Source organism: Brachypodium distachyon, chromosome 5 (genome assembly GCF_000005505.3).
Source record: "Brachypodium distachyon strain Bd21 chromosome 5, Brachypodium_distachyon_v3.0, whole genome shotgun sequence".
Taxonomy (NCBI): Eukaryota; Viridiplantae; Streptophyta; class Magnoliopsida; order Poales; family Poaceae; genus Brachypodium; species Brachypodium distachyon.
This window is the reverse complement of record NC_016135.3, coordinates 17,415,015-17,439,619: the sequence shown is the minus strand read 5'-3', so window position 1 is coordinate 17,439,619 and position 24,605 is coordinate 17,415,015. Positions and strand designations below refer to the sequence as shown.

General features: G+C 45.7%; 6 protein-coding genes across 12 annotated transcripts; 3 read left to right on the top strand and 3 right to left on the bottom strand.

Annotated features, from left to right (window-relative positions):
* Positions 1 to 718: 718 nt before the first annotated feature.
* LOC100842106 (momilactone A synthase) lies at positions 719 to 2,368 on the bottom strand. The gene has a single exon (XM_003581318.4). It carries the CDS (start codon positions 1,889 to 1,891, stop codon positions 1,004 to 1,006), a length of 888 nt encoding a protein of 295 aa, XP_003581366.1. The 5' UTR covers positions 1,892 to 2,368; the 3' UTR covers positions 719 to 1,003.
* Positions 2,369 to 2,843: 475 nt separating this feature from the next.
* LOC112269258 lies at positions 2,844 to 7,375 on the top strand. Of its 7 annotated transcripts, none has more exons than XM_024455530.1 (2): positions 2,844 to 4,530; positions 7,158 to 7,375. In XM_024455530.1, the coding sequence occupies exon 1, from the start codon at positions 2,932 to 2,934 to the stop codon at positions 4,486 to 4,488; it is 1,557 nt and encodes a 518-aa protein (XP_024311298.1). In that variant the 5' UTR covers positions 2,844 to 2,931; the 3' UTR covers positions 4,489 to 4,530; positions 7,158 to 7,375. The 7 variants fall into 7 exon arrangements, with proteins under 7 accessions (XP_024311298.1, XP_024311300.1, XP_024311299.1 ...); XM_024455532.1 differs by lacking the exon at positions 7,158 to 7,375 and adding an exon at positions 6,969 to 7,058; XM_024455531.1 differs by lacking the exon at positions 7,158 to 7,375 and adding an exon at positions 6,884 to 7,052.
* LOC100841810 (NAC domain-containing protein 92) lies at positions 5,372 to 6,895 on the bottom strand. Its single transcript, XM_003581317.4, has 2 exons — positions 6,398 to 6,895; positions 5,372 to 6,316 (listed from the first exon to the last, which is right to left on the bottom strand). The coding sequence occupies exons 1-2, from the start codon at positions 6,893 to 6,895 to the stop codon at positions 5,885 to 5,887; spliced, it is 930 nt and encodes a 309-aa protein (XP_003581365.1). The 3' UTR covers positions 5,372 to 5,884.
* Positions 7,376 to 13,040: 5,665 nt separating the features above from the next.
* Positions 13,041 to 16,672, top strand: LOC100827231 (serine/threonine protein phosphatase 2A 59 kDa regulatory subunit B' eta isoform). Its single transcript, XM_003579955.4, has 2 exons — positions 13,041 to 14,767; positions 15,996 to 16,672. Exons 1-2 carry the CDS (start codon positions 13,592 to 13,594, stop codon positions 16,341 to 16,343), a joined length of 1,524 nt encoding a protein of 507 aa, XP_003580003.1. The 5' UTR covers positions 13,041 to 13,591; the 3' UTR covers positions 16,344 to 16,672.
* A 973-nt stretch (positions 16,673 to 17,645) lies between these two features.
* LOC100826927 (26S proteasome non-ATPase regulatory subunit 6) lies at positions 17,646 to 20,728 on the bottom strand. Its single transcript, XM_003579954.4, has 8 exons — positions 20,477 to 20,728; positions 20,276 to 20,390; positions 19,200 to 19,290; positions 18,967 to 19,112; positions 18,664 to 18,883; positions 18,482 to 18,590; positions 18,185 to 18,353; positions 17,646 to 18,084 (listed from the first exon to the last, which is right to left on the bottom strand). Exons 1-8 carry the CDS (start codon positions 20,616 to 20,618, stop codon positions 17,910 to 17,912), a joined length of 1,167 nt encoding a protein of 388 aa, XP_003580002.1. The 5' UTR covers positions 20,619 to 20,728; the 3' UTR covers positions 17,646 to 17,909.
* Positions 20,729 to 20,908: 180 nt separating this feature from the next.
* Positions 20,909 to 24,494, top strand: LOC100826613 (elongator complex protein 3). Its single transcript, XM_003579953.4, has 9 exons — positions 20,909 to 21,439; positions 21,815 to 21,884; positions 21,997 to 22,169; positions 22,274 to 22,448; positions 22,596 to 22,762; positions 22,892 to 23,111; positions 23,201 to 23,305; positions 23,608 to 23,760; positions 24,142 to 24,494. The coding sequence occupies exons 1-9, from the start codon at positions 20,952 to 20,954 to the stop codon at positions 24,298 to 24,300; spliced, it is 1,710 nt and encodes a 569-aa protein (XP_003580001.1). The 5' UTR covers positions 20,909 to 20,951; the 3' UTR covers positions 24,301 to 24,494.
* Positions 24,495 to 24,605: the final 111 nt, after the last annotated feature.

Genomic DNA, 24,605 nt, shown 5'->3' with positions numbered 1-24,605 from the left:
GTGATTACCCTAAAAAAACAATGAAGTGTTCGAAGGAAGCACAGCCTGAGTATACCATCTCTGCATGCGAGGGGCAAGAAGTTTTAATGCTTAACCATCGTTAGACCACAACACAAATCTGTAAAGAGGCATGTGAAGCGAGGAATTCTAAAGAACCTAAATCGAGTATGAGAACAAAGATTGTGCCCACAGAAATTAGCACGTGACAATACATAAGGAGAAATGCCCGAAATTCTCGAAGATCTACGACGATCGGCACCATAGTTTTGTATTTCCTCCGTCCCAAATTGACTTTAGTTTTGTACCCATCAGTCCCAAGTTAGCACGACACGGAAGGAGTACTATGATACAATACTGTGTTGTGTTAAAAGGTTCTCACCTGTTGGTCTTAGATTCTCACCCGTTGGTCTTGACCTTCTATTTTATTTTCTGTTGCGTGGCTCAGACCTTTGGAAACACTGTCCTTCGTAGCTTGATTCATCGATGAAATAAAATCAGGAGCCTGCTCCTAACTCCAAAAATGGAAACGAAGATCTTGGGTAAACGGTGTTGAAACTTTAGGGGGTTGTTTGGCCGGATTTGTAGTTTAGGGTGTACACTAAGCTTTCAGGATGGTTCGGGAGGCAAAATACTTTTTCAACAGGAAACTCAATCTGATAACACTTTTTTTCTTTTACAAAAGGAGGTTCAAAAACCGTGAGCAACGAAGAATCGAACAGAACAAAAATGCACGGAACGAATTGACACCTTCAATATGCAAACCATCGTTCGCAATACAACAGGAAAATGCACGCAATATCTCAACAAGTCAACAGGCATAGAGAGAGTAAAAACAACACACAAGAAAGAAGAAAGAGAACACCGGAGAGTAAGCCAAAACACGTGTTTTGGCCTTTAGCCATGCACTAACACGTGTGCTGCCAACCATGACAAGAGTGAGCGTACTGTGAGTTGCCGAAACTGACAGCAGCACATTAAAATCCGATTTCGAATGAACTCCTCGTCACTGACGTGCCGCTGGCGGCGGCATGTTGGGCGGCTTGCCGACGGTGAACCCTCCATCAACGACCAGATTGTGCCCGTTCACATACTTGGCCTCATCGGACGCCAGGTACAGCGCCGCCCTGGCAACGTCCTCGACCTCGAGCACGACCCCGCCTCGTGCCATCTCGTTGATCTCGCTCTCCACGATCCGGCGGTGCTCTTCCGCGCTCTCCCCCGGGTACCACTCCTCCAGGATGCGCATCACCAGCGGCGTGGGCACGTAGTTGGGCGAGACGGCGTTGACGCGCACCCCGGCGCGCGCGGCCTCCCCCGCCGCGGCCCGGACGATGCCGACCACGGCGCACTTGGACACGCTGTACGGGTGCGGCGTCACGCCGCCCAGCACACCGGCCACGCTCGCCATGCAGACGATAGACCCGGAGCGGCGCGGGAACATGACCCGGGCCGCGTGCTTGACGCCCGCCAGCACGCCCCGGGCGTTGACGGCCATGACGGCGTCAAAGTCGGCGAGGTCGAGGGACGGCAGGGGCGGGCGCGAGAGGGAGCCCACGATGCCGGCGTTGTTGACCATGACGTCCAGCTTGCCGTGCCTGGACACGGCCAGGTCCACGGCGGCGGACACCTGGGACTCGTCGGTCACGTCGCAGCGGGTGTAGGTGGCGCCGAGGTCCGCGGCGGCGGCAAGGCCGAGCTCGTCCTGGACGTCCGCGAGGATGACCTTGGCGCCGTGGCGGACGAACTCGGCGGCCGTCGCCTTGCCGATGCCGCTCGCGCCGCCGGTGATCACGGCCACTTTCCCTGCCAGCCTCTGGGTCTGGGCCCCTGCTGCTGCTGCTGCTACTGAGGCCGTGGAGTAGCGGCTGCCGTGTCGGATCGCTCGCAACATCTCGTAGTTGATCTTCTTGTTGTGTGTTTCCTCGCTGAGGGCAAGCTAGGTAGGTGGCTTAACTTATAGCTGATGGAGCTAGTGTGGGCGGTGCCTGTGAGAAGATCAAGCTGGTGAGCACAGAGCAGTGGTTATCCTCCATTACTCCTACTAAACACCCGCTACCTATTTTTCCTGTCGTCTTATAGATCCATGTCATCCTCATTAAGTAGCAGCAGTGTAACAGTTGGACTCGGCCAGTACTACTTCTTTTTTTCGCTAATTAGGAGCCAGCCTCCTGATTTTATTTTATTAGTGAAATGAAGCTACAAGAACAGAGTTTAAAAGGTGTTAGTCATGCAACAGAAAATAAAACAGAAGGTTGATCAGGACTGACGCCTGAGAACCTTCAAACACAGCCGAGTACTACGGGCTAGATGATCCTCAAGCATTTCGGGCATGCATCCTTATGCACTGTTACATGCTATAATCGGTGATACTCATGGGCATGATCATTGTTGTCATACTCATAGTCGATTCAGGTTCTTTGGAGTTCCTCGATTCACATGTCCATGTCGATTTATGCTTTTCCATTTTAAGTTTCCCCCCTCTTTTTACTTGATCTTTTTACGGAGACACGACGGAGGACGTGGCGCCTGGCTAATCGTATTGAGCAGCTAAATGAAGGGTGGATGCACATGTTCGAGTATTTTATCCTTGTCGATGCCAAGACGACGTACCGTTCGCTTTTTTTCGAGGGCCAACAACGTACCGTTCGCTTGACCATGCTTGAAGGACACGGCTTACGGGTGTTGGGTCGGCGTGCAGCCTATTTGGCGAAAGCCCGCGATAAACCATGATACCAAAGCCTTTGTGGGCCGGCCCGCAAACGTAATTGTCAGTTTTGCTTTACGTGCTGGGCCCTTGCATCCCCCTACCGAGCGCCCCTCCCTTCCCACCGCCTCCTAGGCTTCCTACCCCGGCCGCTGCCGACCCATCCGGCCATCCCTCAGCGCCTTCCTCCGTCACTCCTTCTCTACCCGCCAGATCCAGCCATCATCATGCGGCCCTCGTCAACCCACCATCCTTCGTCCGGCGAACCATCTGCTGTCCGCACCGTCCGTCCGGAGAACGAGACGGAGATTTATTCCGCAGTCAAGGGATGGCAACCGGACGAGAAGTTGGAGGAATCCCTCCCCTTTGACGCCCAGAAGAAGGTGGAAAATCCGGAGAGGGAGATCGATTCCGTCCTGGCACGGCAATTGGACGAAGAGTTGAAGGAGTTGGAGGAAGCCCTCGCACTTGCCGACCGCGAGCGTGAGAAGAGCAAGGTGTTTGAACCCTTCACGGGATTGCGATCGTTCGAATTGGAGCAGCCTCTCTCCATCGGCGACCGGAGGAAGGTGGAAACGCCAGAGAAAAACGAGGATGGTGTCCAGGAATGGCACCCCGCCGAGGAGTTGGAGGAGGCCCTCTCCCTCGCCATCCGGAGTGGGCTAACGGCTGAGAAAGTGAGGAAGTTCCTCCACGTCGCTGCCTGGTCCAATCTAATGGACTACGATGTCCACTCCCTCGCCATCAGGAGCGGGCTCAAGGACGAGGACGCCCTCTCCCTTGCGAACAACTTCATCAGAATGTACAAGATCGTATTTACCACTCTCCGCGCGCAGCTCCTGGCTTCCTTCGACAAGCGACGATTCGACCGCGAACTCTACGAATGGATGCACCCCCATCGCATCATCGGCGAGAGGAGAAAACACGCCGACCGCCCCTTCATTCTCTTCAAGATGAAGGCATCTGCCAAGAATGCGAAAGTAATGTGGTGGCAGAAGAAGTACTCCCGCTTCCCTCCCGAGCGATCAGGATACACTGGCGCTGTGCGCGTGGCTCGCCTGGTTCTCAGCAGAGACGGATTTCATCTCGAGGAGGAAGGGGAGGACGGGCAGCCGGGTGCCCTCTCTGTCCGTTACGATGATAGATACATGGGGTTTCCGCCTCGCAAGGTGGGTGTGCTCAAGGATGGCTGGTTGAACCCGCTCGATGAGGTCGCTGTTATCAAGAGGCTGCCCAATGGCGACGGGATTTCTATCATGTCCTACGTTGGTGGGCTTGGTCTTAAGCTGGGTGATTTTCTATTTGTGTTACACCGCAAGTCTTGCACCGTCGCCCTGAGCTTCATCGAGCGGTCCTTCTATGTCTCCACGATGTTCAAAGAGGAGATGTTATATGCCGTTCCTGGTATTTATTTCCTAGACATTACCAACACCGTGCAGAATCTGATCAAGAAGCTTTACCGGGTGTATGAGCAGGAGGAGCAAGATAAAAAGATCATGCAACAGAAACAAGATTATCAGGAGCTGATGCGTGAACAAGAGGCGCTGCGGCCCCGCCTAGAGGAGCAGCAGAGGAAGAAACTTGAAGATATACGAAGGAGAAGGGTTGAGAGCAAGAAACAGAAGCAGCGGCGTGGAGAAATACGGGAGGGTGTTCACCGCATGAAGGAGGTAGCAATAACGGAAAAAGAATATGAGGAAGATTGCTTTTGCACTCCAATGCTTTTCTGTCTGGAAGAATCTGATTTTGACCCAGCCATTGGAAGAACATTTGTGGCAAAGTGAGGAGAGCCCCAAGGAATTGCTTCAGACGGCAGTAGAAGAACAGTAAGCGCCCTATTCTTACTTCTGCCATGCACCATATTTTTGCTCTTTTCTATTTATTTCCGTAAATATATCTGGATTACACCAAAATCATGTGATCTCTGAAACTATTGTCTACTGGCTAAGTGCCCACGTGTTGCTCCGTAGTCCATTATAGTATTCTATTATTTTTAATCTAACAAATGATTTTTACGGAAGGAATATGTCCCTTTTATAGGCATCTTTCTCTTTATCTTACCCTAAACTGTAGAAAACCTAGTGCCAATTGTATATAGGTAAGGAATACGTTAATTACATTAGATTTGAAGGCTCTAAAATGTTAGTAGGGAATATTAGATTAGTCTTGATGGAGCCTAATTTTTGAAATGAGGAATGATGTATCATCACCACCAACCGTAAATTAATAGATACGAGTACTAAAGAATAGAGCACTCACTATGCATCATATCTTAAGTATTGATCTTTATCTTTATCTTTTATCTTATATTATTTTTTTGCAAAAATGTTGAATAAAATATTTTGAAAAAGATTTATTTTTAATGGTGAATCAACAACGTGTGACAGCATCTTGTCAAGATTAAGAGTTGTGGTGGTATCCACTTGATAAGTTAAGGCGGTTGCACATGCCACACAGGCCGGTCTATGCTACATCTGTTTTATTATTTGCGGAAAGTCACCGATGCTACATCTGTGTTAAATTGCTATATATGTCAGATACTACAAATTCTTCTGACAGAACTATTAAAGAAAACTATCTAGTGTATAGTGAGTTTGCAGAACAAGGATAGCAGTGTCGTCTTTGCTTTTTTTATGTAGCTCGATATCATCATCTCGTGAGAAGCGAAAACCAGTGGAAAGAGGTACATGGGCTGCGATCATTGTCAAAATATTGGGACTAACATTGGTCCACCAAAAGCCCAAGTAGAGCACTCGGGTTTAATCAAGTACATATGATACAAAATACACGTGACACGTCAAGGATCTTATGAGTATTTAAAGGTTGAGTGAGCCTGGAAGGCGTCTTCAAAATACATAAGCAACTAACTTCATACTATAACATTTAGTTTTTAATTAAACAACATATATAATTCCTAAGGATAATGAACACCACCAGGGATTTACAACACAATCACACAATTCAGATATTAAACACACATGCTAAGACCAAAGACATGCCACAGAAGAAACTCAATCGCAACACAAATGGTCACACACACAAATTATTACGGCGCGACTCACTATAATTTCCTTATTCCATATATGTAAATATGATGCAACTCACAACAGAGGACAATGCAGCCTTGGATCATCAGTAATTTCACATGCCATCCATGCCCATAGGACCATTGGCGTGATCTTATTGGTGGTGGTATTGTGGTCCCATGACACCATGGACGATGTCCCAGGTGTCGATGCCCAAGAAGCCCTCATCTGTCGTTGCACCCAGTTGTGTCGGCGTCTGCATATGATGTTGGTACAAGGACATGGGTGGCGTCTGGTTATTTGCAAAGTAGAGGTTGTCATTAGTTGAGAGTGGTGCCAACGACGATGATCCAATGTTGTCATATAGATGATACATGGAGGAGGCGGGGTCCATGAGAGAAGGCGGTTGTACTATCTGTGTGCATGGTGTGGTATTGGTGTCGAAGCCCTGCTGTTGATCTCGGATGGTCATAGCCATGGGCGCCATGATCTGGTTATTGTTCATAGGCACCATGGGGTACGACGACACAACCACCTCGTTGATCCCAATGCTCTTCTCGAAGATCCGACAAACCACCCACTCGTCCTACAACAAATATGCAAAAAAAATCATCATTGCAAATCAGGCTCGGGTCTCACATTTGTGCATGACTATGTAGATGCGTACCTTTGAGTTAGAAGATTGATCGGTAATGGTGTTGTTGGTGCTATAAGAGGGCATCTTGTCATTGTTGCTTATGATCCTATACTCATGCATGACCCAGTTGGTCTTCTTACCATTTGGAGCCCTGCCCATGTAGAAGACAGGTGTCTTCTTCATGCCGATGAGGAGACCATGGCGATGGAAGATCTCCTTGTCCTTGCCGGTGATCTTCCAGAACCCGGCTTTGGTGGCGTGGTTGGTCCTGTGGCTCATGGGGTACTTGCGGTCCTTGTGGTAGTAGAAGTACCACTCGGTCGCCCCTGGTCCTGACATCTTTGCCTTCATGGGGAGCTCCCATGGCTCACACTTATTAATGTCCACCTCTCCAATGGCGATGGTGCAGAAGCTCCTATCCTTCACCTTCTGGTTTAGGTAGAAACTAATTAGTTCCTCATCGGTCGGTTGGAACCTGAAACCAGGATCAAGATCCAAATGTTGTTGTTGGTGCAGGTGGTCTCCCATGGCTCGATCTATCGGTACCTAGCTATCTTAAGGAAGCAAAACCTATATGTAAACAGAAACAATGTTGTTCCAGGGGGCAATTACCAAACACACAACAGAGATGTTTTGTGAAGGAACATAGGAGAGTGGGAGGGCGATTAAATAGGCAGGGAAGCACGTGCAGGCAAGGCACTTCCCACACAAGCTTTCATATTTTGTTCTCCTTTTCTTATCCTTGGTTAGCACTTTGTTTGATTAATTTGTTTCTACTGGCAATTGGCAGATGGATGGATGCTATCTTCTTCTTTATGACTGTGCTATGCTTGTCCCTGCTTGCCTCTCTCTATGGGCGCCGCATCTGGTAGTGATAGAAAGCTATGTTTCTAGATCTGCTCCATAACGTGCACTTTCTAGATTTCCGGTGTGCTAGCTAGGATGCCAATACTTCATTTTGTCTATATTCTTCTAAAAGTATGTGTATAATAATGCATTCTCTATCTAGCCCTCCTTGTCCGCTCTGCATGCCTCCGCTAAATGTTGCTAGCTTTATGGTGCAAACCAAACAGGTGCATGCTCGCGAGCTCACACTGGTCTCACCAGCCTATATAGGTGGTGATTTTGTGACTGTTCTTGATGCTTTATTTGTGTAACACATTACACCATGTTCATTTTCAGTTTAAAGGCGATCACGGTGCATAATGTTCTGCATGACTTCCTATTTCTTTTTTGTGGGAGAGATGGGGGCAGCTCTGCCATTCATTAAAAAATAAATAGAGTACAACTAATCTTGGTAATTAATGTCAAGCTTCGCAAGAAAAACCTCATATAAAGAGACAACGGTTACTCACTATTAGAGGTTATAACTTGTAACGGTGGCAAATTAAGTTGCCCTTCTAATTAAATTCCTCGTGAATAATATGAGCCACTTCTTCAGTTTCTTTCATCTCATCTTAGAAGATGCATCCGATTCTTTCTTCCAAACATTCCAAATTGTGTAGATAAGAAACCCGTCCATGTTTCGCTTCATCTCTTTAGGAATTTGTGCTCTGTCAGGATCCCACCATTCAACAACGGTGTGAGTTTGATCAATTTTGAAAGCTAAGTTTCCATTCCAAACTCGCATTGGTCTCCCAAACTTTCTTTCTTGAGGATACTTTTTATTAATGGACAGTTTTGATGTTTTGCAGAAAAGTTACATGCTAAAAATGTGCCAAATAAAACGTGTACAAACATGCTCGCACAGCCACTCAGAGATTGATCAAACGATAGATATCGATCACCATACCAGATATACCACTACAAGAATTTACCGCGATAGTGACGTCCTCACTATGACGTTCTGGTAGACTATCTTGCAAATTCGAAAATCCTGCCGATTTGGTCTTGGATGGTCGGAAAGCCCATGGGGCTCGAGAATATGCTGTCAAAGCCGCTCTTTCCATCTCCGATCGCGATGTGCGGGGCGCATCGAGCTACAACACTCCTTATTGGGCTGACTTCTTGCGATTCGGTTCATACAAGTGATACTGTCAGGCGCCTCGTGTCAGACGCTCTCCCACGTTTTTGTCAGTTCCACCGACCTGGGGCCGCATGAAGGGTACGGAAGGACGCCCATCCTCACTAGATACTACCGCATGTCCAGAGCCACCTGAACATCTCCCGGTGACCCCACATGTCAGGCCTGCACCCTGTTTGACGAGCACATGCGTTATTTGCTCCAGACGACTGAGCCCGCCTGTCAAACCCGACCACACGTGTCCTTATGAACTGTTTCCACGTGTCCACCCTATTCACGGGTGGGTCCTCATGGTTAGTCCATCCAACCTGGTGGACCCACATGCAAGGTACGGAACGATGCACGTCAGACCCGACCACACGTGTCCTTTCGAACTGCTCCCACCTGTCCACCCGTTCATGCGTGGGCCCATATGGTCAGTCCGTCCAACCTAGTGGACCCACATATCGGACGGTTCAACCCGTCAGAGTAAGGGGACGCATGTGTCCGTTTTGTGTGGTTCCTCTTGGGTCCACCTGTCAGTCGGTTGGTCCCACCTGTGAAGGTTTGCGCGCGGGACCACCCGTCAGGTGCTTACAACTCGCCCAACCAGTCAGAACTGAATCACAAGTGGACTTACGATCTATTAGGGGGCCTACCGGTCATGGTATCAAAGCACAAGCACATGCCTAGAACGTTCACTGACCAGTGGGGTCACTTCAGTTCTTGGTGGAACCGCTTGATAGTGGAAGAGCCTCTTCGGGACACGCGTCATTTCTGGTGTGGCGTCATGAGAGAGCCTCTTGTACAATTGGGACCATTTGTCAGACCCTTTTTGTTTTGAGTGAAACGTTTGCGCGTGCGGAGATTGGCCCAATTAGTTGGTCTAGCCAAATGGGTTGACGTGCAAAATAGACAACTATGGCCCAGCTAGCTATGGAGAGGCCAAATAGAAGCTTGTTTGAGGCAAACATAATGGGCTAGAGGCGCCGAGGAGGTGAGGCCTTGCAACTAGTTAAGCCACAGTCCAGTGGGTCAGAGCCCAAATATACATGCTCTTATGCTCTACTTGCTTCAAGGGCTGGGGCGTGGGAAGGGCGGCCTGCGACCTTGCACGTGAGACCAAATCAGGGAATAATAACGCAACCCAGTAGGAGGGGCAAAAGGCTATTCATGGGCTGTAGCGTCGGATGGGCGGCCCACGGCCTTGCACGTCGCTCCGCTACTGTACAGCCGTCCATGTGAGTCCCGATAGAAAAAAAATAACACACCAACCAAATAACAACGATTGCAGTTGTGATGCGCCGAACTCGGGATGAAACGAGTTCACTAGCAAATGAAATACCCCTCATACCAACGGACCAGCATCAAACGTTGTCCGTAGTATGCATGCTTGTGGCTACATAAACATTGTAGTGGTTACTCTGGTTTTCAGGTGTCATTGCTGACCCAACTTGTCAGGGCGGGTGGTGGGCCCATGTTGTCAGATCTATAATTTACCCTTTGAGACTTAGATACACGGTGCCGTCGCGTATGAGTACAGGATGATAGTTCATAAGGGACTTAGATTAGGAGAGTTGAGCACCAAGAGATTCAGGCCGCAGCCGACGAATAGCCTCAGTGGACATCGCCGCAGTATCGCATTCGCCCGCCATTGGCATCGACGTAACTTCAGGTCTGCAATTAGATTACGATGCGCGTTCCAATTAGAAGACGACATGTGTTCCAATTAGATGACGGCACATGTTCCAATTAGATGAGGATATGTGTCACGGCAAGATCCAAGTAGCTCCGCAATGTCGACACGTGAACCTATGAGAAGCCGACACGTGAACCTATCAGAACTTGACACGTGTCGTCCTCTGACAGGTCCGTACCGCCGACACGTGTTGTCCCAGGGGCCAGCCTCGTGTCATTGCCGGTCAATGCATGTGTTAAACGTTAGATTCACTTCTGACAATGTTGATGTCATTGTATCCGTGATGGATTAACCAGCTTTAAATGGGCCGGGTAGAGCCAAGGCCTGCTAAGGATCGGTACGGCTTAGGACAGTCATTGATGGCCAACTTTGCGACGGCTGTGACATTCTGTCACAATCAATGACGTATGAGCAGGGGTCCCCCACGGTTAGCAAGACTGTCATCACGTATTTTACATGACGGTTTTGGGGCCCATCGTGACGGTCTCGGAACGCCATAATTCGTGTAAATTCTTGTAGTGTACGTGGTGGTGCTTAATAATACCATGACTTAAGGATTTGTTTGTTTGGACTCCTAGGAGCAGAGCTGTAGAAGCTGGAGCCCAAACATACACCAAATTTTGGGCCAACTTCAAGGATCCGCTAGCATGGAGCGCTTCACAAAACAACACTACCGACCGGAATCCACGGAAACGGTGCTGCTGCAGATTCTAAATTCCAATTTTACTGAAATAGCCTCCCACCAAATCACATACAACAACGAAAATGCCCTTACTAGTTCGTTTCTAATTTTCTACTCAACCACCCACCTCCATTGGCCCTTCTCTCCCCATCCCGACCACTCCCCCATCCCGAGCAGAAGCGGTACCTAGGGTTGGCGCCGCCCCTCTTGATCTCCCCACACCGGCACCGTTGGTCCTTGGCAACTGCTGGAGAGGAGCCGTCGCCGGACTGAGAAGATTGTGCTGCTCCAAATCGGCCACGCCCCCTGCTGCAAGCTTGGCCCTGCCTCCTACTGCTCCAACTCGGTGCCGCCCCCTACTGCTGCTCCAGGCCCGCCGCTTGCTGTTCAAACTCGGTGCCGCCCTGCTCCTATCTTGCATCAACAGCAAAGACGCCAAGGTGAGACGACCCCTCCTGTTGCCTCCTATTTGTTTTTGTTCCCGTTCTTGTTGCTCTTGCCTTGTCTGAAACTTGTGTGAATGTGTTTAAAATATATGAGATGTGTATATGTGCTATTTTTTTGGTCTAAATGCTCGCTATTGTTTGATGTATATATGGGATGAAATATGTACCTGTTTAGATGGAACCTGTCAAAGTGGAACCTCTGAAAGTTGTGTGTGATGCTATCAACGGCTAGAATTTTTTGTGACTGTGCAACCACACAAGTTCAGCTTGGAAATAAGCCAACCAAATTCTTGAGAGCTACCGGGTATAAGAACTTAGTGGCAGATTTCAATGTTCAGACCGGAAGAAACTATGAAAGAAGGCAGCTGAAACTATGAAGAAACAATGCACGCCACTTGTGATAGGATTGTTGATGCTCCGATGGCCTCAAGAGAGTAGGATTGTAATATGTTAAACTAATGGACAGTATATTAGTTTAGTACATCATGGTATAATGTGTGGACAGTATAATATTAGTACATTGTCTAGGAGTGAAGAAATGATATCTGCAGCAAAAAAACAACTCTTTAACAACTAATATATATGTAGAACAGTACAATCAACACTAATACCAAATCTACAGAACTACAAGGTCATATAGGTCATTTCAGCACATTTCAGTTGCAACTGCAGCCAGATTAGTCGCACAAATAAACAGGCATCAGACAACTCCCAATTTGAAAAATTTGCAGATTTATTATAAAGAGACGCAGATACAAGTTCTAAAGGCTCAAAAATGTACATCTAACAATGATTCAATAATTTGTCTTAGAAATAATCTGAATAGGCAACAATTCGATGCAACTGTTATAGCATCTAACACGAGTTGTTTTTCTTTCATCCATGTATTCTTAAACAGTATCACTAATCCCAGTTTAATATGTTATTCTTGCGTTTTATAAGTTTGTGAACCAAACTGTTAATTTGTTCTGAATGTATACACTAGTGGGGTAGTTTATTAAGTACTCCCTCTGATCCTAAATTCTTGACTCAAATTTGCCCAAATATGGATGCATCTATTCTTAGAAAGTTTCTAGATACATGTAATATTTCGACAACAATTTAGGATCGGAGGGAGTAAAATACACCACTAGTTCATGAACTCGGCAGAAATGAACATTTTAGTTTGTCCACGAACTAGGAAAACGCAAACATAAACTCCTAAACTATGATTATCGTAACACTTTAGTACAAAAAACGGTTCGGCAGGGCTAAAACACACCACGTGGCCGCCACGTCAGCTTCGGCTCAGACCGCAGGTTGGTACTCGATTTTCTCAAGGGCTTTCCTACAAAATGACCGAGCTAGTAAAATCCATTTTGAATTTCCTAAATAAGCGTCAAAATCCCTAAATCAGAGCAATCCCTAACTCTAGTTTCCTTTCTTTGCCGTGACACTCGTGTGCTCTCTCCTCGCTCGCGGCCCATATAGCTGTCATCACAGCTCTCCGTTGACATGCCCGGCGGCTTGTTGAGTAGAAGAGCAACATACGTGGAAGCCTTCTTTGACCATTTTATCCCTGAGAAAATCGAATAGTAACCCGCGGTCCGGACCGAAGCCGATGTGGCGGCCAAGTGGCGTGTTTTAGCCCCGCCGAACCGTTTTTGACTGAAATGTTACAGCAATCCCAATTTAAGATTTATGCGTGAGTTTTCACATTTCATAAAATAAAATGTTGATTTCTACTGAGTTAATGGACTACTCCACGGAGGAAGTAGTATTTTACTCTACTTTATTCTATTCTAAAACTAGCTTTTTCACGTGTACGGTGTACCGAGCTCATTTGCTCCTCGGCACCCCTCGCTCTCGGTAGTGTAGTTGGCCAGCTATACCCCACTCCCTCCTTCTGCCCCATCTCGTTGCCGAGCGACCCAGCCCCCTCGCTCCGTGGATCTTCTTCCCCCCTGCGCGAGCGCCGCCACCCATCCCGCTGCCGAGCGCCCGAGCCCCCTTGCTCGTCTTCCTCCTCGCGCGAGCGCCGCCACCCATCCCGCTGCCGAGCGCCCGAGTGTTAACTTTTAAGCTCCGAGCTTGTAACTGAAGATTGGCAAGCTCCAGAATGCAGAGGTCCTGACACCGAGCCTCCTAGCTCTTCTACTCCTCCCGCGAGCGCCTCCACCGCAGGTTGATCTCCCCTTCGATTCTCTCGCTCCCGAACGTTTCTCCTCCCATCACCCCACGAACGGATTCCGCACTTTAGCTCCCCGTTTCATAATCTTCCCCAATTCGTAACTGAGGCAAAAAATCAAGGTAGGGCGTGGATTCGCTCGGATCCCTCTTTCTTCGCGTGGCTGATTTTGTGGAGTTGGGATATTGCTAGGGTTTTGGGGTCTTGATAGGTTGGCTGTGGTAGAAGATGATTAAACAGATCCTTGGCAAGCTGCCGAAGAAGACGGTGAAGGCCGGTGATAGCCGGGACGCTGCTATGGGGAACGGCTATGAGTCCTCGAATTCGAACAGCGTTGTGAGAAGTGTGGAGCCTGCTGGGCATAAGAGAGCAGGAAATGGGGAATACCTGGCACCAGCTGGCTCCGGTCCTAGTCCGGCGATGAATGGGACTGTGGTGTATCACTCCAGTGAGCCGCTGCCAGCGTTCAAGGACGTGCCAGCCTCGGAGAAGCAGAATTTATTTGTCAAAAAGGTGAACCTGTGCTGTGCCGTGTATGATTTCACAGATCCAACGAAAAACTTGAAGGAGAAAGAGATGAAGCGCCAGACGCTTATGGAGCTTGTTGATTACGTCACCTCTGCAAATGGCAAGTTCTCAGAAGTCATTATGTTGGAGATCGGCAAGATGGTGGCAATTAACTTGTTCCGGAGCTCGAGACCCAATCCTCGTGAGAACAAGGCCATCGAAGGAGTTGATCTGGAGGAAGATGAGCCTCTCATGGACCCAGCTTGGTCACACTTGCAGATTGTTTACGAGGTTTTCTTGAGATTTGTAGCATCACAGGAGACAGATGCAAAGCTGGCCAAGAGATACATAGATCATTCCTTCATTCTCAGGTTACTAGATCTTTTTGACTCAGAAGATCTCAGGGAGAGGGATTATTTGAAGACAATACTCCATCGAATATATGGTAAATTCATGGTGCATCGCCCATTCATCAGGAAAGCAATAAACAACATTTTCTACAGGTTTATATTTGAAACAGAAAGGCATAATGGCGTTGCAGAATTGCTGGAGATCTTGGGAAGTATAATCAATGGATTTGCCCTGCCACTTAAAGAAGAGCACAAATTGTTCCTTATTCGTGCGCTGATCCCACTCCATAAGCCAAAGTGTGTGGCAATGTACCACCAGCAGCTTTCGTATTCCATCACACAATTTGTTGAGAAGGACTGCAAACTTGCTGACACTGTTATTAGGGGCTTACTGAAGTATTGGCCTATAACAAATAGTTCAAAGGAGGTGATGTTCTTGAGTGAGCTAGAAGAGGTTTTAGAGGCAACACAGCTTGCAGAGTTCCAAAGATGCATGGTTCCGCTCTTCCGTCAGATTGCTGGTAGCATGAACAGCTCGCACTTCCAGGTTAAATCTCATCAGGCGTATCCACTTATTTGATCAATTCTTGCATGCACTTTTACTCCAAACAAAGTTTCTTATATCATGTTATTGTTCATCTGTGTGTGCACATTGATATCTTGCACAAGTTAAATTAGTTATAACTTTGCCCCTTGAGTATGAAAAAGATTGACATGTATAGTCTTGGCATGCTTCTGTTTACTACCCTTACTGTGCATCATGTGGGTGTGTTTTTTAATTATGTAAATGGATTTTCAGTTGTTTTTACGTATGGTAATCTGTAATTCTGTATAGTAAAAGAAACATGGACTGTTTCTGTGATCCTCTTGTGGGTACTAATTTGTTTCTTCTCTGTTTCACATCCCTTCAACTTTTGTTCTCTCACTTAAAACCCTTGGTAGAAAAATGACTTGATGCATCCATAGTCATCGGACTATCACCATAAAACTCCTCTTCTTTCTCTGTGTCTCCCTTCTACTTAATCTGTTGATTCCAAATTTGCATATAAGTATCCTCAGGTATTTCACATAGCAGTGCTTAAATTCACACCGTGCTTGAAAGATATTCACACTAATTGCCACCGAGATTAGAGCTTAAGGGTGTGACATGTAATTTACATTTCTGTGTTCTCTTGGTTTGATTTATCATATTCTGTTAATTTTATTGAAAGTACCGCCTTTTACACAAGAGGCTTTTTGTGTTGCTTTAGGTACACACGGTATCATGAAATTACTTCCTTGATGGGAAACAGTAAAACACTGTTCATCAGTTTTGGATAGTTAAAACTTGTGACCTGCATATTTGCTGGCTATCAATCCTTGTCTGAGTCATGTCTGAAATAGGTCTTAGACATTTTTGTACAGTTTTGATTTTGTATTTGCTTTCCGCTGGCTATCATGATATTAGTGGGTTATTCCGTAGTATGCTACAGGGTTCTCATCATCTAAATAGCATTTAGTACCTTATAATAGCTGTCATCCACCAGAATGACATGAGGTTTTTATTGTTCATTCTAGTCTGGTGGTTTCGCCTAGCTGTGTTCACTTGAGCAGTTTGCAGCTCACTGAACATTTAGCTACATTAGTAGATACTTGGAGGTATCCGTAATCTGAACTTTTTTTTACTGTAATGTAATCTGAACTTGTTTCCTAAGTTGTTACACATGAAACAGTGTAAAGAATATTCAGCAAAAGCATATGATCTAACTTCCATATTTCTCCTTGTCTATTTCTAGGTGGCAGAGCGAGCACTATTTCTGTGGAACAATGACCACATCGAGAGCTTAATTAAGCAGAATTACAAGGTGATATTACCCATCATTTTTCCTGCGCTCGAGAGGAATGCCCGGGGTCACTGGAACCAGGCTGTTCGGAGCCTGACATTGAATGTACGCAAGATCTTCTCTGATCATGATCCTGCATTTTTCGGGGAGTGCATGGAGAAGTTCAACGACGATGAACTGAAGCAAGAAGAATCCAGCTCGAAGCGAGAAGCCCTATGGAAGCGCCTGGAAGAAATGGTGGCCTCAAAATCCAACGGAAACATACCCTTGGGTATAACCAACGGCAAATCCAGTCAATAGAATACCTATAATAGCAACTGCAATCGTGCAATCCTTTGACCCATGCACGATTTTTCTGGAACTTTGGCCATGGTTGTATTGTTCAATCTTCTTTTTTCTTTGGTCGGTGAGTTCGCTTCCCCCTGTTTCTAGGCAGGTAGAGTGTATTTGGTTTCGTGAGGACTGCATGATCAAAATGTACACATGCAGAAGGATTTCTGCAAGATTTGGCATTTGTGGTGACATCAATCAGGATTACCGTATAGACCAATAAACAGCGTTGAGTTTGTTGAGGATATGCTGTTTGGTGGATTGCTGGAATATCAGTGCCTTTGTTTTCTTTCTTTTTTCTTTGTATGAGCTAGGAATTCAAAATATTATGCGGCTTCTTTGATTTAAAGGAATTGCATATGATTTTTGGAGGATCTGACTGCTTAGGATTTTTTCATGTCTATCGGTTGTTTGATTTCTGAGAATTTTGCCCAGGCAAAATATCAGGTAAAAAACAACCTAAACCAAACTCACTATACAAACTACTTCCTCTGTCCCATATTAAGTGACTCCCTGTTACATGTATCTAGACGTTTTTTTAGAATATATACATCCATATTTAGGTAAAGATACATTCATATTTAGGTCCCTAACGTAGTACACTTAATATGGGACGGAGGAAGTACGTAGTAACCATGTTTATAAGTTCCAAAAATTACCTTAAAAAATGGCATATGTTGGAGGTGTGCTGTTCTATTCATGATGAGTTTGTTTTTTTCTACTGCCAAACGCAATTTTACATACTTCCTCCGTTCTCCGTCCAACAAAGGATGTCTCAACTTTGATTAAATTTGAATGCATCTATACACTAAGTCATGTCTAGATACATCCAAATTTTGACAAACTTGAGACATCATTTGTTGGACAGAGGGAGTATAAAAAACCACTCCCTAACATATGACTTCTAAAATTTTACAATGGTTTTCATAGAATTTTCACCGTAGATGTGACTTTCATCATACTACTCAGACCTCTCGCTGGCGGAAATTTACAATGGTTTTCATGTAATTTCATTGTTTTTGTCCTGGTGTCAAACATCGTTGATGATGCTAATTCATATAGTTTTTCAACCCTCTAGGATCAAGAGTATCTGACGTTCGTACATTTTTGTTTCTGTTCTCGTATATTCAAGGAATCATGCGACCATTAGTGATAGTTTTCTGCTGTGTTTTGTTAGCCGTGCAATTTTGAATTCCTAGCTTTTGCTGGTGCAGCTCAACTTTGAAACATCGCAAGTTCTTTTTTGGAGGAAGAATGGTAACACACTAGTCATAAGTCGAAATAAATGGATGGATTTATCAGAGAAGCAACTGTCTACAAGCAACGCTCTATAGTTTCCTCGATCCATATATTTAGGTTACAGGTCAAATTCTCAGATAAAAAATAAATAGATTAACCTGACTCTTTCCCCCTGCGACAGACCTGAAATGCAAAATGCAAACCGCTACTGCTAGGACTCTCAAGGAGCCAAAGCAAATAGTCTTGTACCGTGAGATTGAGGATTCTGGCAAGGAGCTGCTCCAACACAAGGAAAGCCTACAGGTCAATGACTCGAGAGAGCTTCTGGATGCGGTTCAGCAGGAAGTCTCCTTGCTTGATGGTTGACTGGTAGAAGGCATTCCGAGCATCAGGCCGGTTTGTCTCTAAGACACCAGCAACCTTATCAATCTTGCAGTGAAGCTTCCCAGCAGCAATAAAGCGTGACAATTCTCTGCATTGGCGGAAAATGTTAGTCCCATCAAACTGTCAATCACAATATCAGCAGCAGTACAGGACATGACTACGCGAGAAACATCAGCAAAAATTCTTACTGGTCTATGAAATCAACTGTCACACCAAATGAGGCAGCCATTGCTTCCATCGTCACACTCTTGTATGACTCAAGAAATTGTGAGTAGACAACAGTGCGCACTTCACGCATAAAGTAACGAAAATGAGGTTGCAAGTAACGGTCTAACTTGATCTGCTCCATCAGGCCAGCTGAAAACGAACATCAACAAGATATGACAAATCCATAGAGATAAAACCCACCAGAACAGCCAAACGAGAATCACTGATCATCAGAATAATTGCAAGAATATGTCATAATAAACTGATTGCCAACTTACAGAATGCTGCAAAAAATGACTTGTACTGACAATTGTAGAGGGAATTGAGAAACTCGGTGAGGTGAGGTACTTTGCCAATTACAGCCAGGATCTCAGGTGCATCTACAACCTGTCAACACCCTTGTTAAACAGAAATCATGTCTACATCCAAACAGACTTGAAGGGAAAAAGATGAATAATACCTTCTGTTTTAGAGATACACGGTCCAGCGTGATAACACTGGTAAGGACCGTGTAAAAGATGAAAGTATCATAGGGGAACAACTCATAAGTCGTAAAAGTTGAAATAGAATCCAAAAATAAGCTAGTAGCCTTCTTAAAATTTCTAGTGGCCATGCAGTACAAGCCTTCATACACTTTCAATCTGTTCTTCCTCTCCCAATCACCACCCTCGTCAAACAAGCTTCAATCAGGAAAATTGCTTAGTACTCCATATGGAAAACAATTAGAACAGATAATAGCTAAATCAAAAGACTTCATGCTTACATTTTGGCCTTGTCAATGGACTTTGAGATGAGATCGAAGTCCATATGGAAAAGGCCAATCTGTAGAGTGTAGAAAACGAGGTCCATCTTTTGCCCAACAGCTACAGTTTTTCCTTCAGTAATTTTAAGTTGCACCAGAGCTTTTTCCTGAAGTTTTGGATATTTAGGTCAGATTAATTTTTATGAGACATGCATCTACAAGCTAACATGGTGTAGAAAACCATTGTTATATACCTTCTCGCCAACCCTTACAAAATACAAGGATTTGGCTAGATGGGCTTCACGGACTTCACTCTCACCCAAATTCTCTTCAGCATCAGCGATCCTTTATGCATAAATAAGTGATCTTAATGAAGAGAAGCTAACAACAAAAATATCATAATGGCAGCTCAGATGAAACAGAATATGGAGGGGAAAAGGCACTACACTTCAGAATCTATATACCAAGAGCACAGATTTTCACTTGGACCAAACGGAATGATGTTTGCAGCAAAATTTCGGAATGCTTAAATTGCAGCCCTTCCTCGAGATCAGCGATTGTTTTTGCATACACCAATTCTGCATTTTACTATCAGCCATTGCTAAACTTGTGTTTTAGATGGTTGTAAATAACCTAAACAAGGCCACTTTAGTATGCCCTTGCTATTGGTTATGGCAAACAACGTAGGAATGACAAATTTGGTTAGATCAGAAGGTCGAAAATCTATTACTGTATTTTTTTTAATTAAAATGGCATATTGAAATGCATGGGGGGAGGAGGGGAATCAGTATGAACCTAGCAAAGTGCTCAAGAGCAACCAGAACAGTGCAAGAAATAGTGCTTATTGCATCCAATAGGGACAAATTTTTTTTCTCAAAATACCAGTAAAAAAAAGTATCTCAAAATAGGGACTCTGGTAGTAAATGTGTTCAGTTCAGATGTTCTGGAGCAGGCCAGCATCTGTGAGTTTTAAACAGAGGCAGCAAAAACAAATAACGAAGTCCAGCACTAGCTACAAACTACTACCTCCGTTCCATAATTCTTGTCCAAATCTTACACGTATCTAGACATCTTTTAGTAATAGATACATCCATTTGGGGGCAAATTTGAGACAAGAATTATGGAACGGAGGGAGTAGAGCCTAAGCTCGCAACCTTTTGGATTTTCAGGACCAAGTAATAAAGTAATAGTTAAATCTATCTCGAGTGGTCAATTGCGAACTGCACATCACACAACACATGCATCAGCCATGACTTTTCAGAAGTCGAAATCCTAGGACCTAGCCTAAAATTCGAGCAGGGAAAGGATAAAATCAGCGAGATCCACTCACTTCTCGTCAAGCTTCCGGGTTTCCTCCTCGATCCTGGTGCGCATCTCCGCGAGCAGCGGCGCGTCCATCTCCAGCACGCCGTCGGCCGCGAGCGATTCGTACAGCGCCGCCATGTCTGGAACAAGCACATACGATCAAATCAAGCCTCCCCAACTCCGTCCCACATGCGAGGAAGCAGATTCGATGAGGGGGGTTTACTACCATCGGATTTCACTGCGGCAAGGACCTCTCCGCGAAGGCCGACCTTGGCGAGGTCGTCGACATCTGGGTGCGACAGGAGGAACAGCTTGTGCGCAAGCACCAGGTGCTGCTGCTGCTGCCCTTCCTCGCCACCGCCGTCCATCTCGCCGCCGCACACTCGCCTCGCTTCGCTTTGCTTCCGCCTCAAGAGATGTGGGGAGAGAGAGACACAGAGAGAGAGAGCAGAGGAGCAGGAAAGATTTTTTTTCCGAGAGCTAAAGAATTTAATTAACTGGTACTGTAGGGAAATACTCCAAATTCGTACAACTAGCTTACATCGTGGTCCCACGTGAATCTATCTCCACCGTCAACTCATGATCTGATGGCGGAGAAATATCAAACCGAAGGTAGAGAAGGCAAGGCGAAACACCGAACGTACCCAACTCCACTTCCGTTTATCCGTGACGAAAACCCCTCCGCGGAAACCCTTCCCCCGATGGCCGCCGCCGTAGCCGCAGCCGCGGCCGACCAGCCGCGCCGCCGCAAGCCGACGCCGGGCCGCGGGGGCGTGGTCCTCCCCGCGGGGCTTTCCGAGGAGGAGGCGAGGGTGCGGGCCATCGCGGAGATCGTGTCGGAGATGGGCGAGCTCTCGCGCCGAGGGGAGGACGTGGACCTGAACGCGCTCAAGTCGGCCGCGTGCCGGCGGTACGGGCTTGCACGCGCGCCGAAGCTGGTGGAGATGATCGCAGCAGTGCCGGAGGCCGACCGCGCGGCGCTGCTCCCCCGTCTGCGCGCCAAGCCCGTGCGCACGGCGTCGGGCATCGCGGTGGTCGCCGTGATGTCGAAACCGCACCGGTGCCCCCACATCGCGACCACGGGGAACATCTGCGTCTACTGCCCTGGAGGCCCCGACTCGGACTTCGAGTACAGCACCCAGTCCTACACTGGATACGAGCCCACAAGCATGCGCGCCATTCGGGCAAGGTGATTTATACTAATGCTGTTGAATGCATACCAATACCGCCACTTAGATTGTCTTCCACTGTTAAGCAAGCTTCCTTTAGTGTTGTTCTGTGCTGTCCTGAACTGTGTGTGAACGAGGGGTGATTCTATTTTGTTAGATTAGAAACTAAATAATGCATGCTTAGTTTGCATTACAATTGAAAATTGTGTGATTCTGACTTGTGAGACGAGTGAAGGACTAATGTCTCATTTAACTATTAATTAGTGCAAACAAGGTGTTGTACTGATGTTTGGACCTTAAAAAGAGCTACATGTTGTGCTCTCTGTTCAGTGGTGTAGCAACACAAGTATGTAGATATGCTTTTGAGATTGTACTGATCTGCTCTTCAATTGTAGGTACAATCCATATGTGCAGGCCAGAAGCAGGATAGATCAGCTCAAAAGGCTAGGACATAGTGTGGACAAGGTTTGTCCTTAAACCGATGGAGCATCATGTCTTAATTTTGAGTGATTGCATGCACCATTTAACTAGGTTTGATGTGTGCTAAGTGCAATATAATTTGAATATACTTCTGCAGGTCGAGTTCATCTTGATGGGTGGGACTTTCATGTCATTACCAGCTGAGTATCGTGATTATTTCATCAGAAATCTTCATGATGCTTTATCAGGGCATACTTCTGCTAATGTTGAGGAGGCGGTTTGTTATTCGGAACATAGTGCTGTCAAATGCATTGGTATGACAATTGAGACGTAAGGGTCACTCGACATCTGTCCATGTTTCTCAGTTATATTTGACTATTCCCTGTGATTTTTACCATGAAACATCTAATTAGTAGGATTGTACTAAATTCCAGGAGACCTGATTATTGCTTGGGGCCTCATTTGCGGCAGATGCTATCTTATGGCTGTACCCGCTTAGAAATTGGTGTTCAGAGTACATATGAGGATGTCGCACGTGACACAAACAGAGGTCACACAGTAGCTGCTGTTGCTGATTGCTTTTCTTTAGCGAAAGATGCGGGCTTTAAGGTAATCATTCACCGGATCACTAATTCCTCATGTTTAATTATCCTCCTTGATGCTTGAGCGGTAATTCCAAGGAAAATGAGCTGTCATCTTGCTTGTGTTTGTGACTTGTACCGTTCTCTTAATGCCTAACGAATTACCTCTTGATAGGTGGTTGCACACATGATGCCAGATTTACCTAATGTTGGAGTTGAAAGAGATATGGAAAGTTTCAAGGAATTTTTTGAAAATCCAGCATTCCGAGCAGATGGTCTAAAGATCTACCCAACTCTTGTGATTCGTGGAACTGGTCTTTATGAGCTCTGGAAAACTGGAAGGTACTATTTATCTAGCGCTTGGTACTCTGTGTCTCACTGTCTTGCTAGATCTTCTGTCCAGTCTTGTTGTCTACATTTTTCGAGTGAGAAATGAGAACTTTTACACAGGTGACATTTGCTGTGTTGTAGGTATAGAAACTATCCACCTGAGCTATTAGTGGATATTGTAGCTAGAATTCTGTCGATGGTACCGCCATGGACACGGGTCTATCGTGTCCAGAGAGATATCCCTATGCCTCTTGTTACCTCTGGTGTCGAGAAAGGTAACCTGCGTGAGCTTGCTTTGGCTCGAATGGAAGATTTGGGCTTGAAATGCCGAGATGTCAGAACCCGTGAGGCAGGAATTCAGGTAAATACGGAATTCTGCGGTGCCATGCCACATGCTTATAATTAATTAATGATGTGTCCTCATTGTTCTTGTGGTGCATCTCTTCATAGGACATCCATCACAAGATCAGGCCTGATGAAGTGGAGCTTGTCAGGCGTGATTATGCTGCAAATGAGGGCTGGGAGACCTTCCTCTCATATGAGGATACACGGCAGGTACTTGTAGCGTCATAGCCAATTCATTTCACTGCAGGCATGTGAAAATATGTTCTAGTTTGTGCTGTGTTCCTGAATAGGTGTATCTTTTCCAATGTAATTATGATCAATGCCCTTCTACGCGGGTATTTTGTTTTTAACTTCTCTCAATAGTTATTTGGTTACACTTATACCAACAAATTTTAGAACTGTCATGCTTGTGTAATGCTCTCCTGAGGCTGCTACTGTATAGAATTGATTACTGTGTCTTGTATTCTTTTGATCTTATGTAGCTCACTCACAGTTTCTTGTAAAATGCACAGGATATCCTAATTGGCCTGTTGCGCTTGCGTAAATGTGGCCGCAATGTTACATGCCCTGAACTCATAGGGAGGTGTTCGATTGTCCGTGAACTTCATGTCTACGGGACGGCAGTTCCTGTGCACGGTCGTGATGCAGAGAAACTACAACACCAGGTGGATCTCTTATGCGAACAACCCTCGGTTTTTTAGCACTTCTCAAATGGACATACTTGAAAAATAGATTTACTGGCATGCATGATCAACTGTAGTCACTGTTCTAAATCCCCCACGGATCATCATTTATGCTGTTTGATCTGCACAGTTGCTATTATGGTAAGCGTTTTGATATTCATACACTTGTGCCAACCTGAATAAATGAAATTTTCCTTGGAAAGCTGCACAACATGTGATCTCTTTTTCATTACAGTAAATTAAATACTGTGCTGAAAATAGTAAAATTCAGGGCCTATAAGTGCAGTGGCCAGTGACTGAAGTACTTTGTACTTCCTCTGTCCCATATTAAGTGTCGCAACTTCCATTTACCATCATTTTCAGGGGTATGGGACTCTCCTGATGGAAGAAGCAGAAAGAATCGCTTGCAAGGAGCACCGGTCAAAGAAGTTGGCTGTTATCTCAGGAGTTGGAACCCGCCACTACTATCGCAAGCTGGGTTATGAACTTGAGGGGCCTTACATGGTCAAATGTCTGTCATAATGTACTTTAGTATCAAATAGTGCTTGTATTGCGAATACAGAATCAATGTGTTCATTCTGTTAGTGAAATGTATCTGTAACATTAATAGTTATTTTTTTATCTCCTTGTTTGACCTTTTAGAGAACTGAGTGTAGTATATACCGATGGCTTAATACACCTTGGCGGAAGGGTGGAAGGGTGTCATCCACGTACAACTGTTTTTACCAAATATATCGTAGAATAAGTACTCTCTCTGACCAACAAAAGATGTCTTAAGTTTTTCAAAATTTGAATGTATCTAGACATGACTTAGTGTATAGATGCAT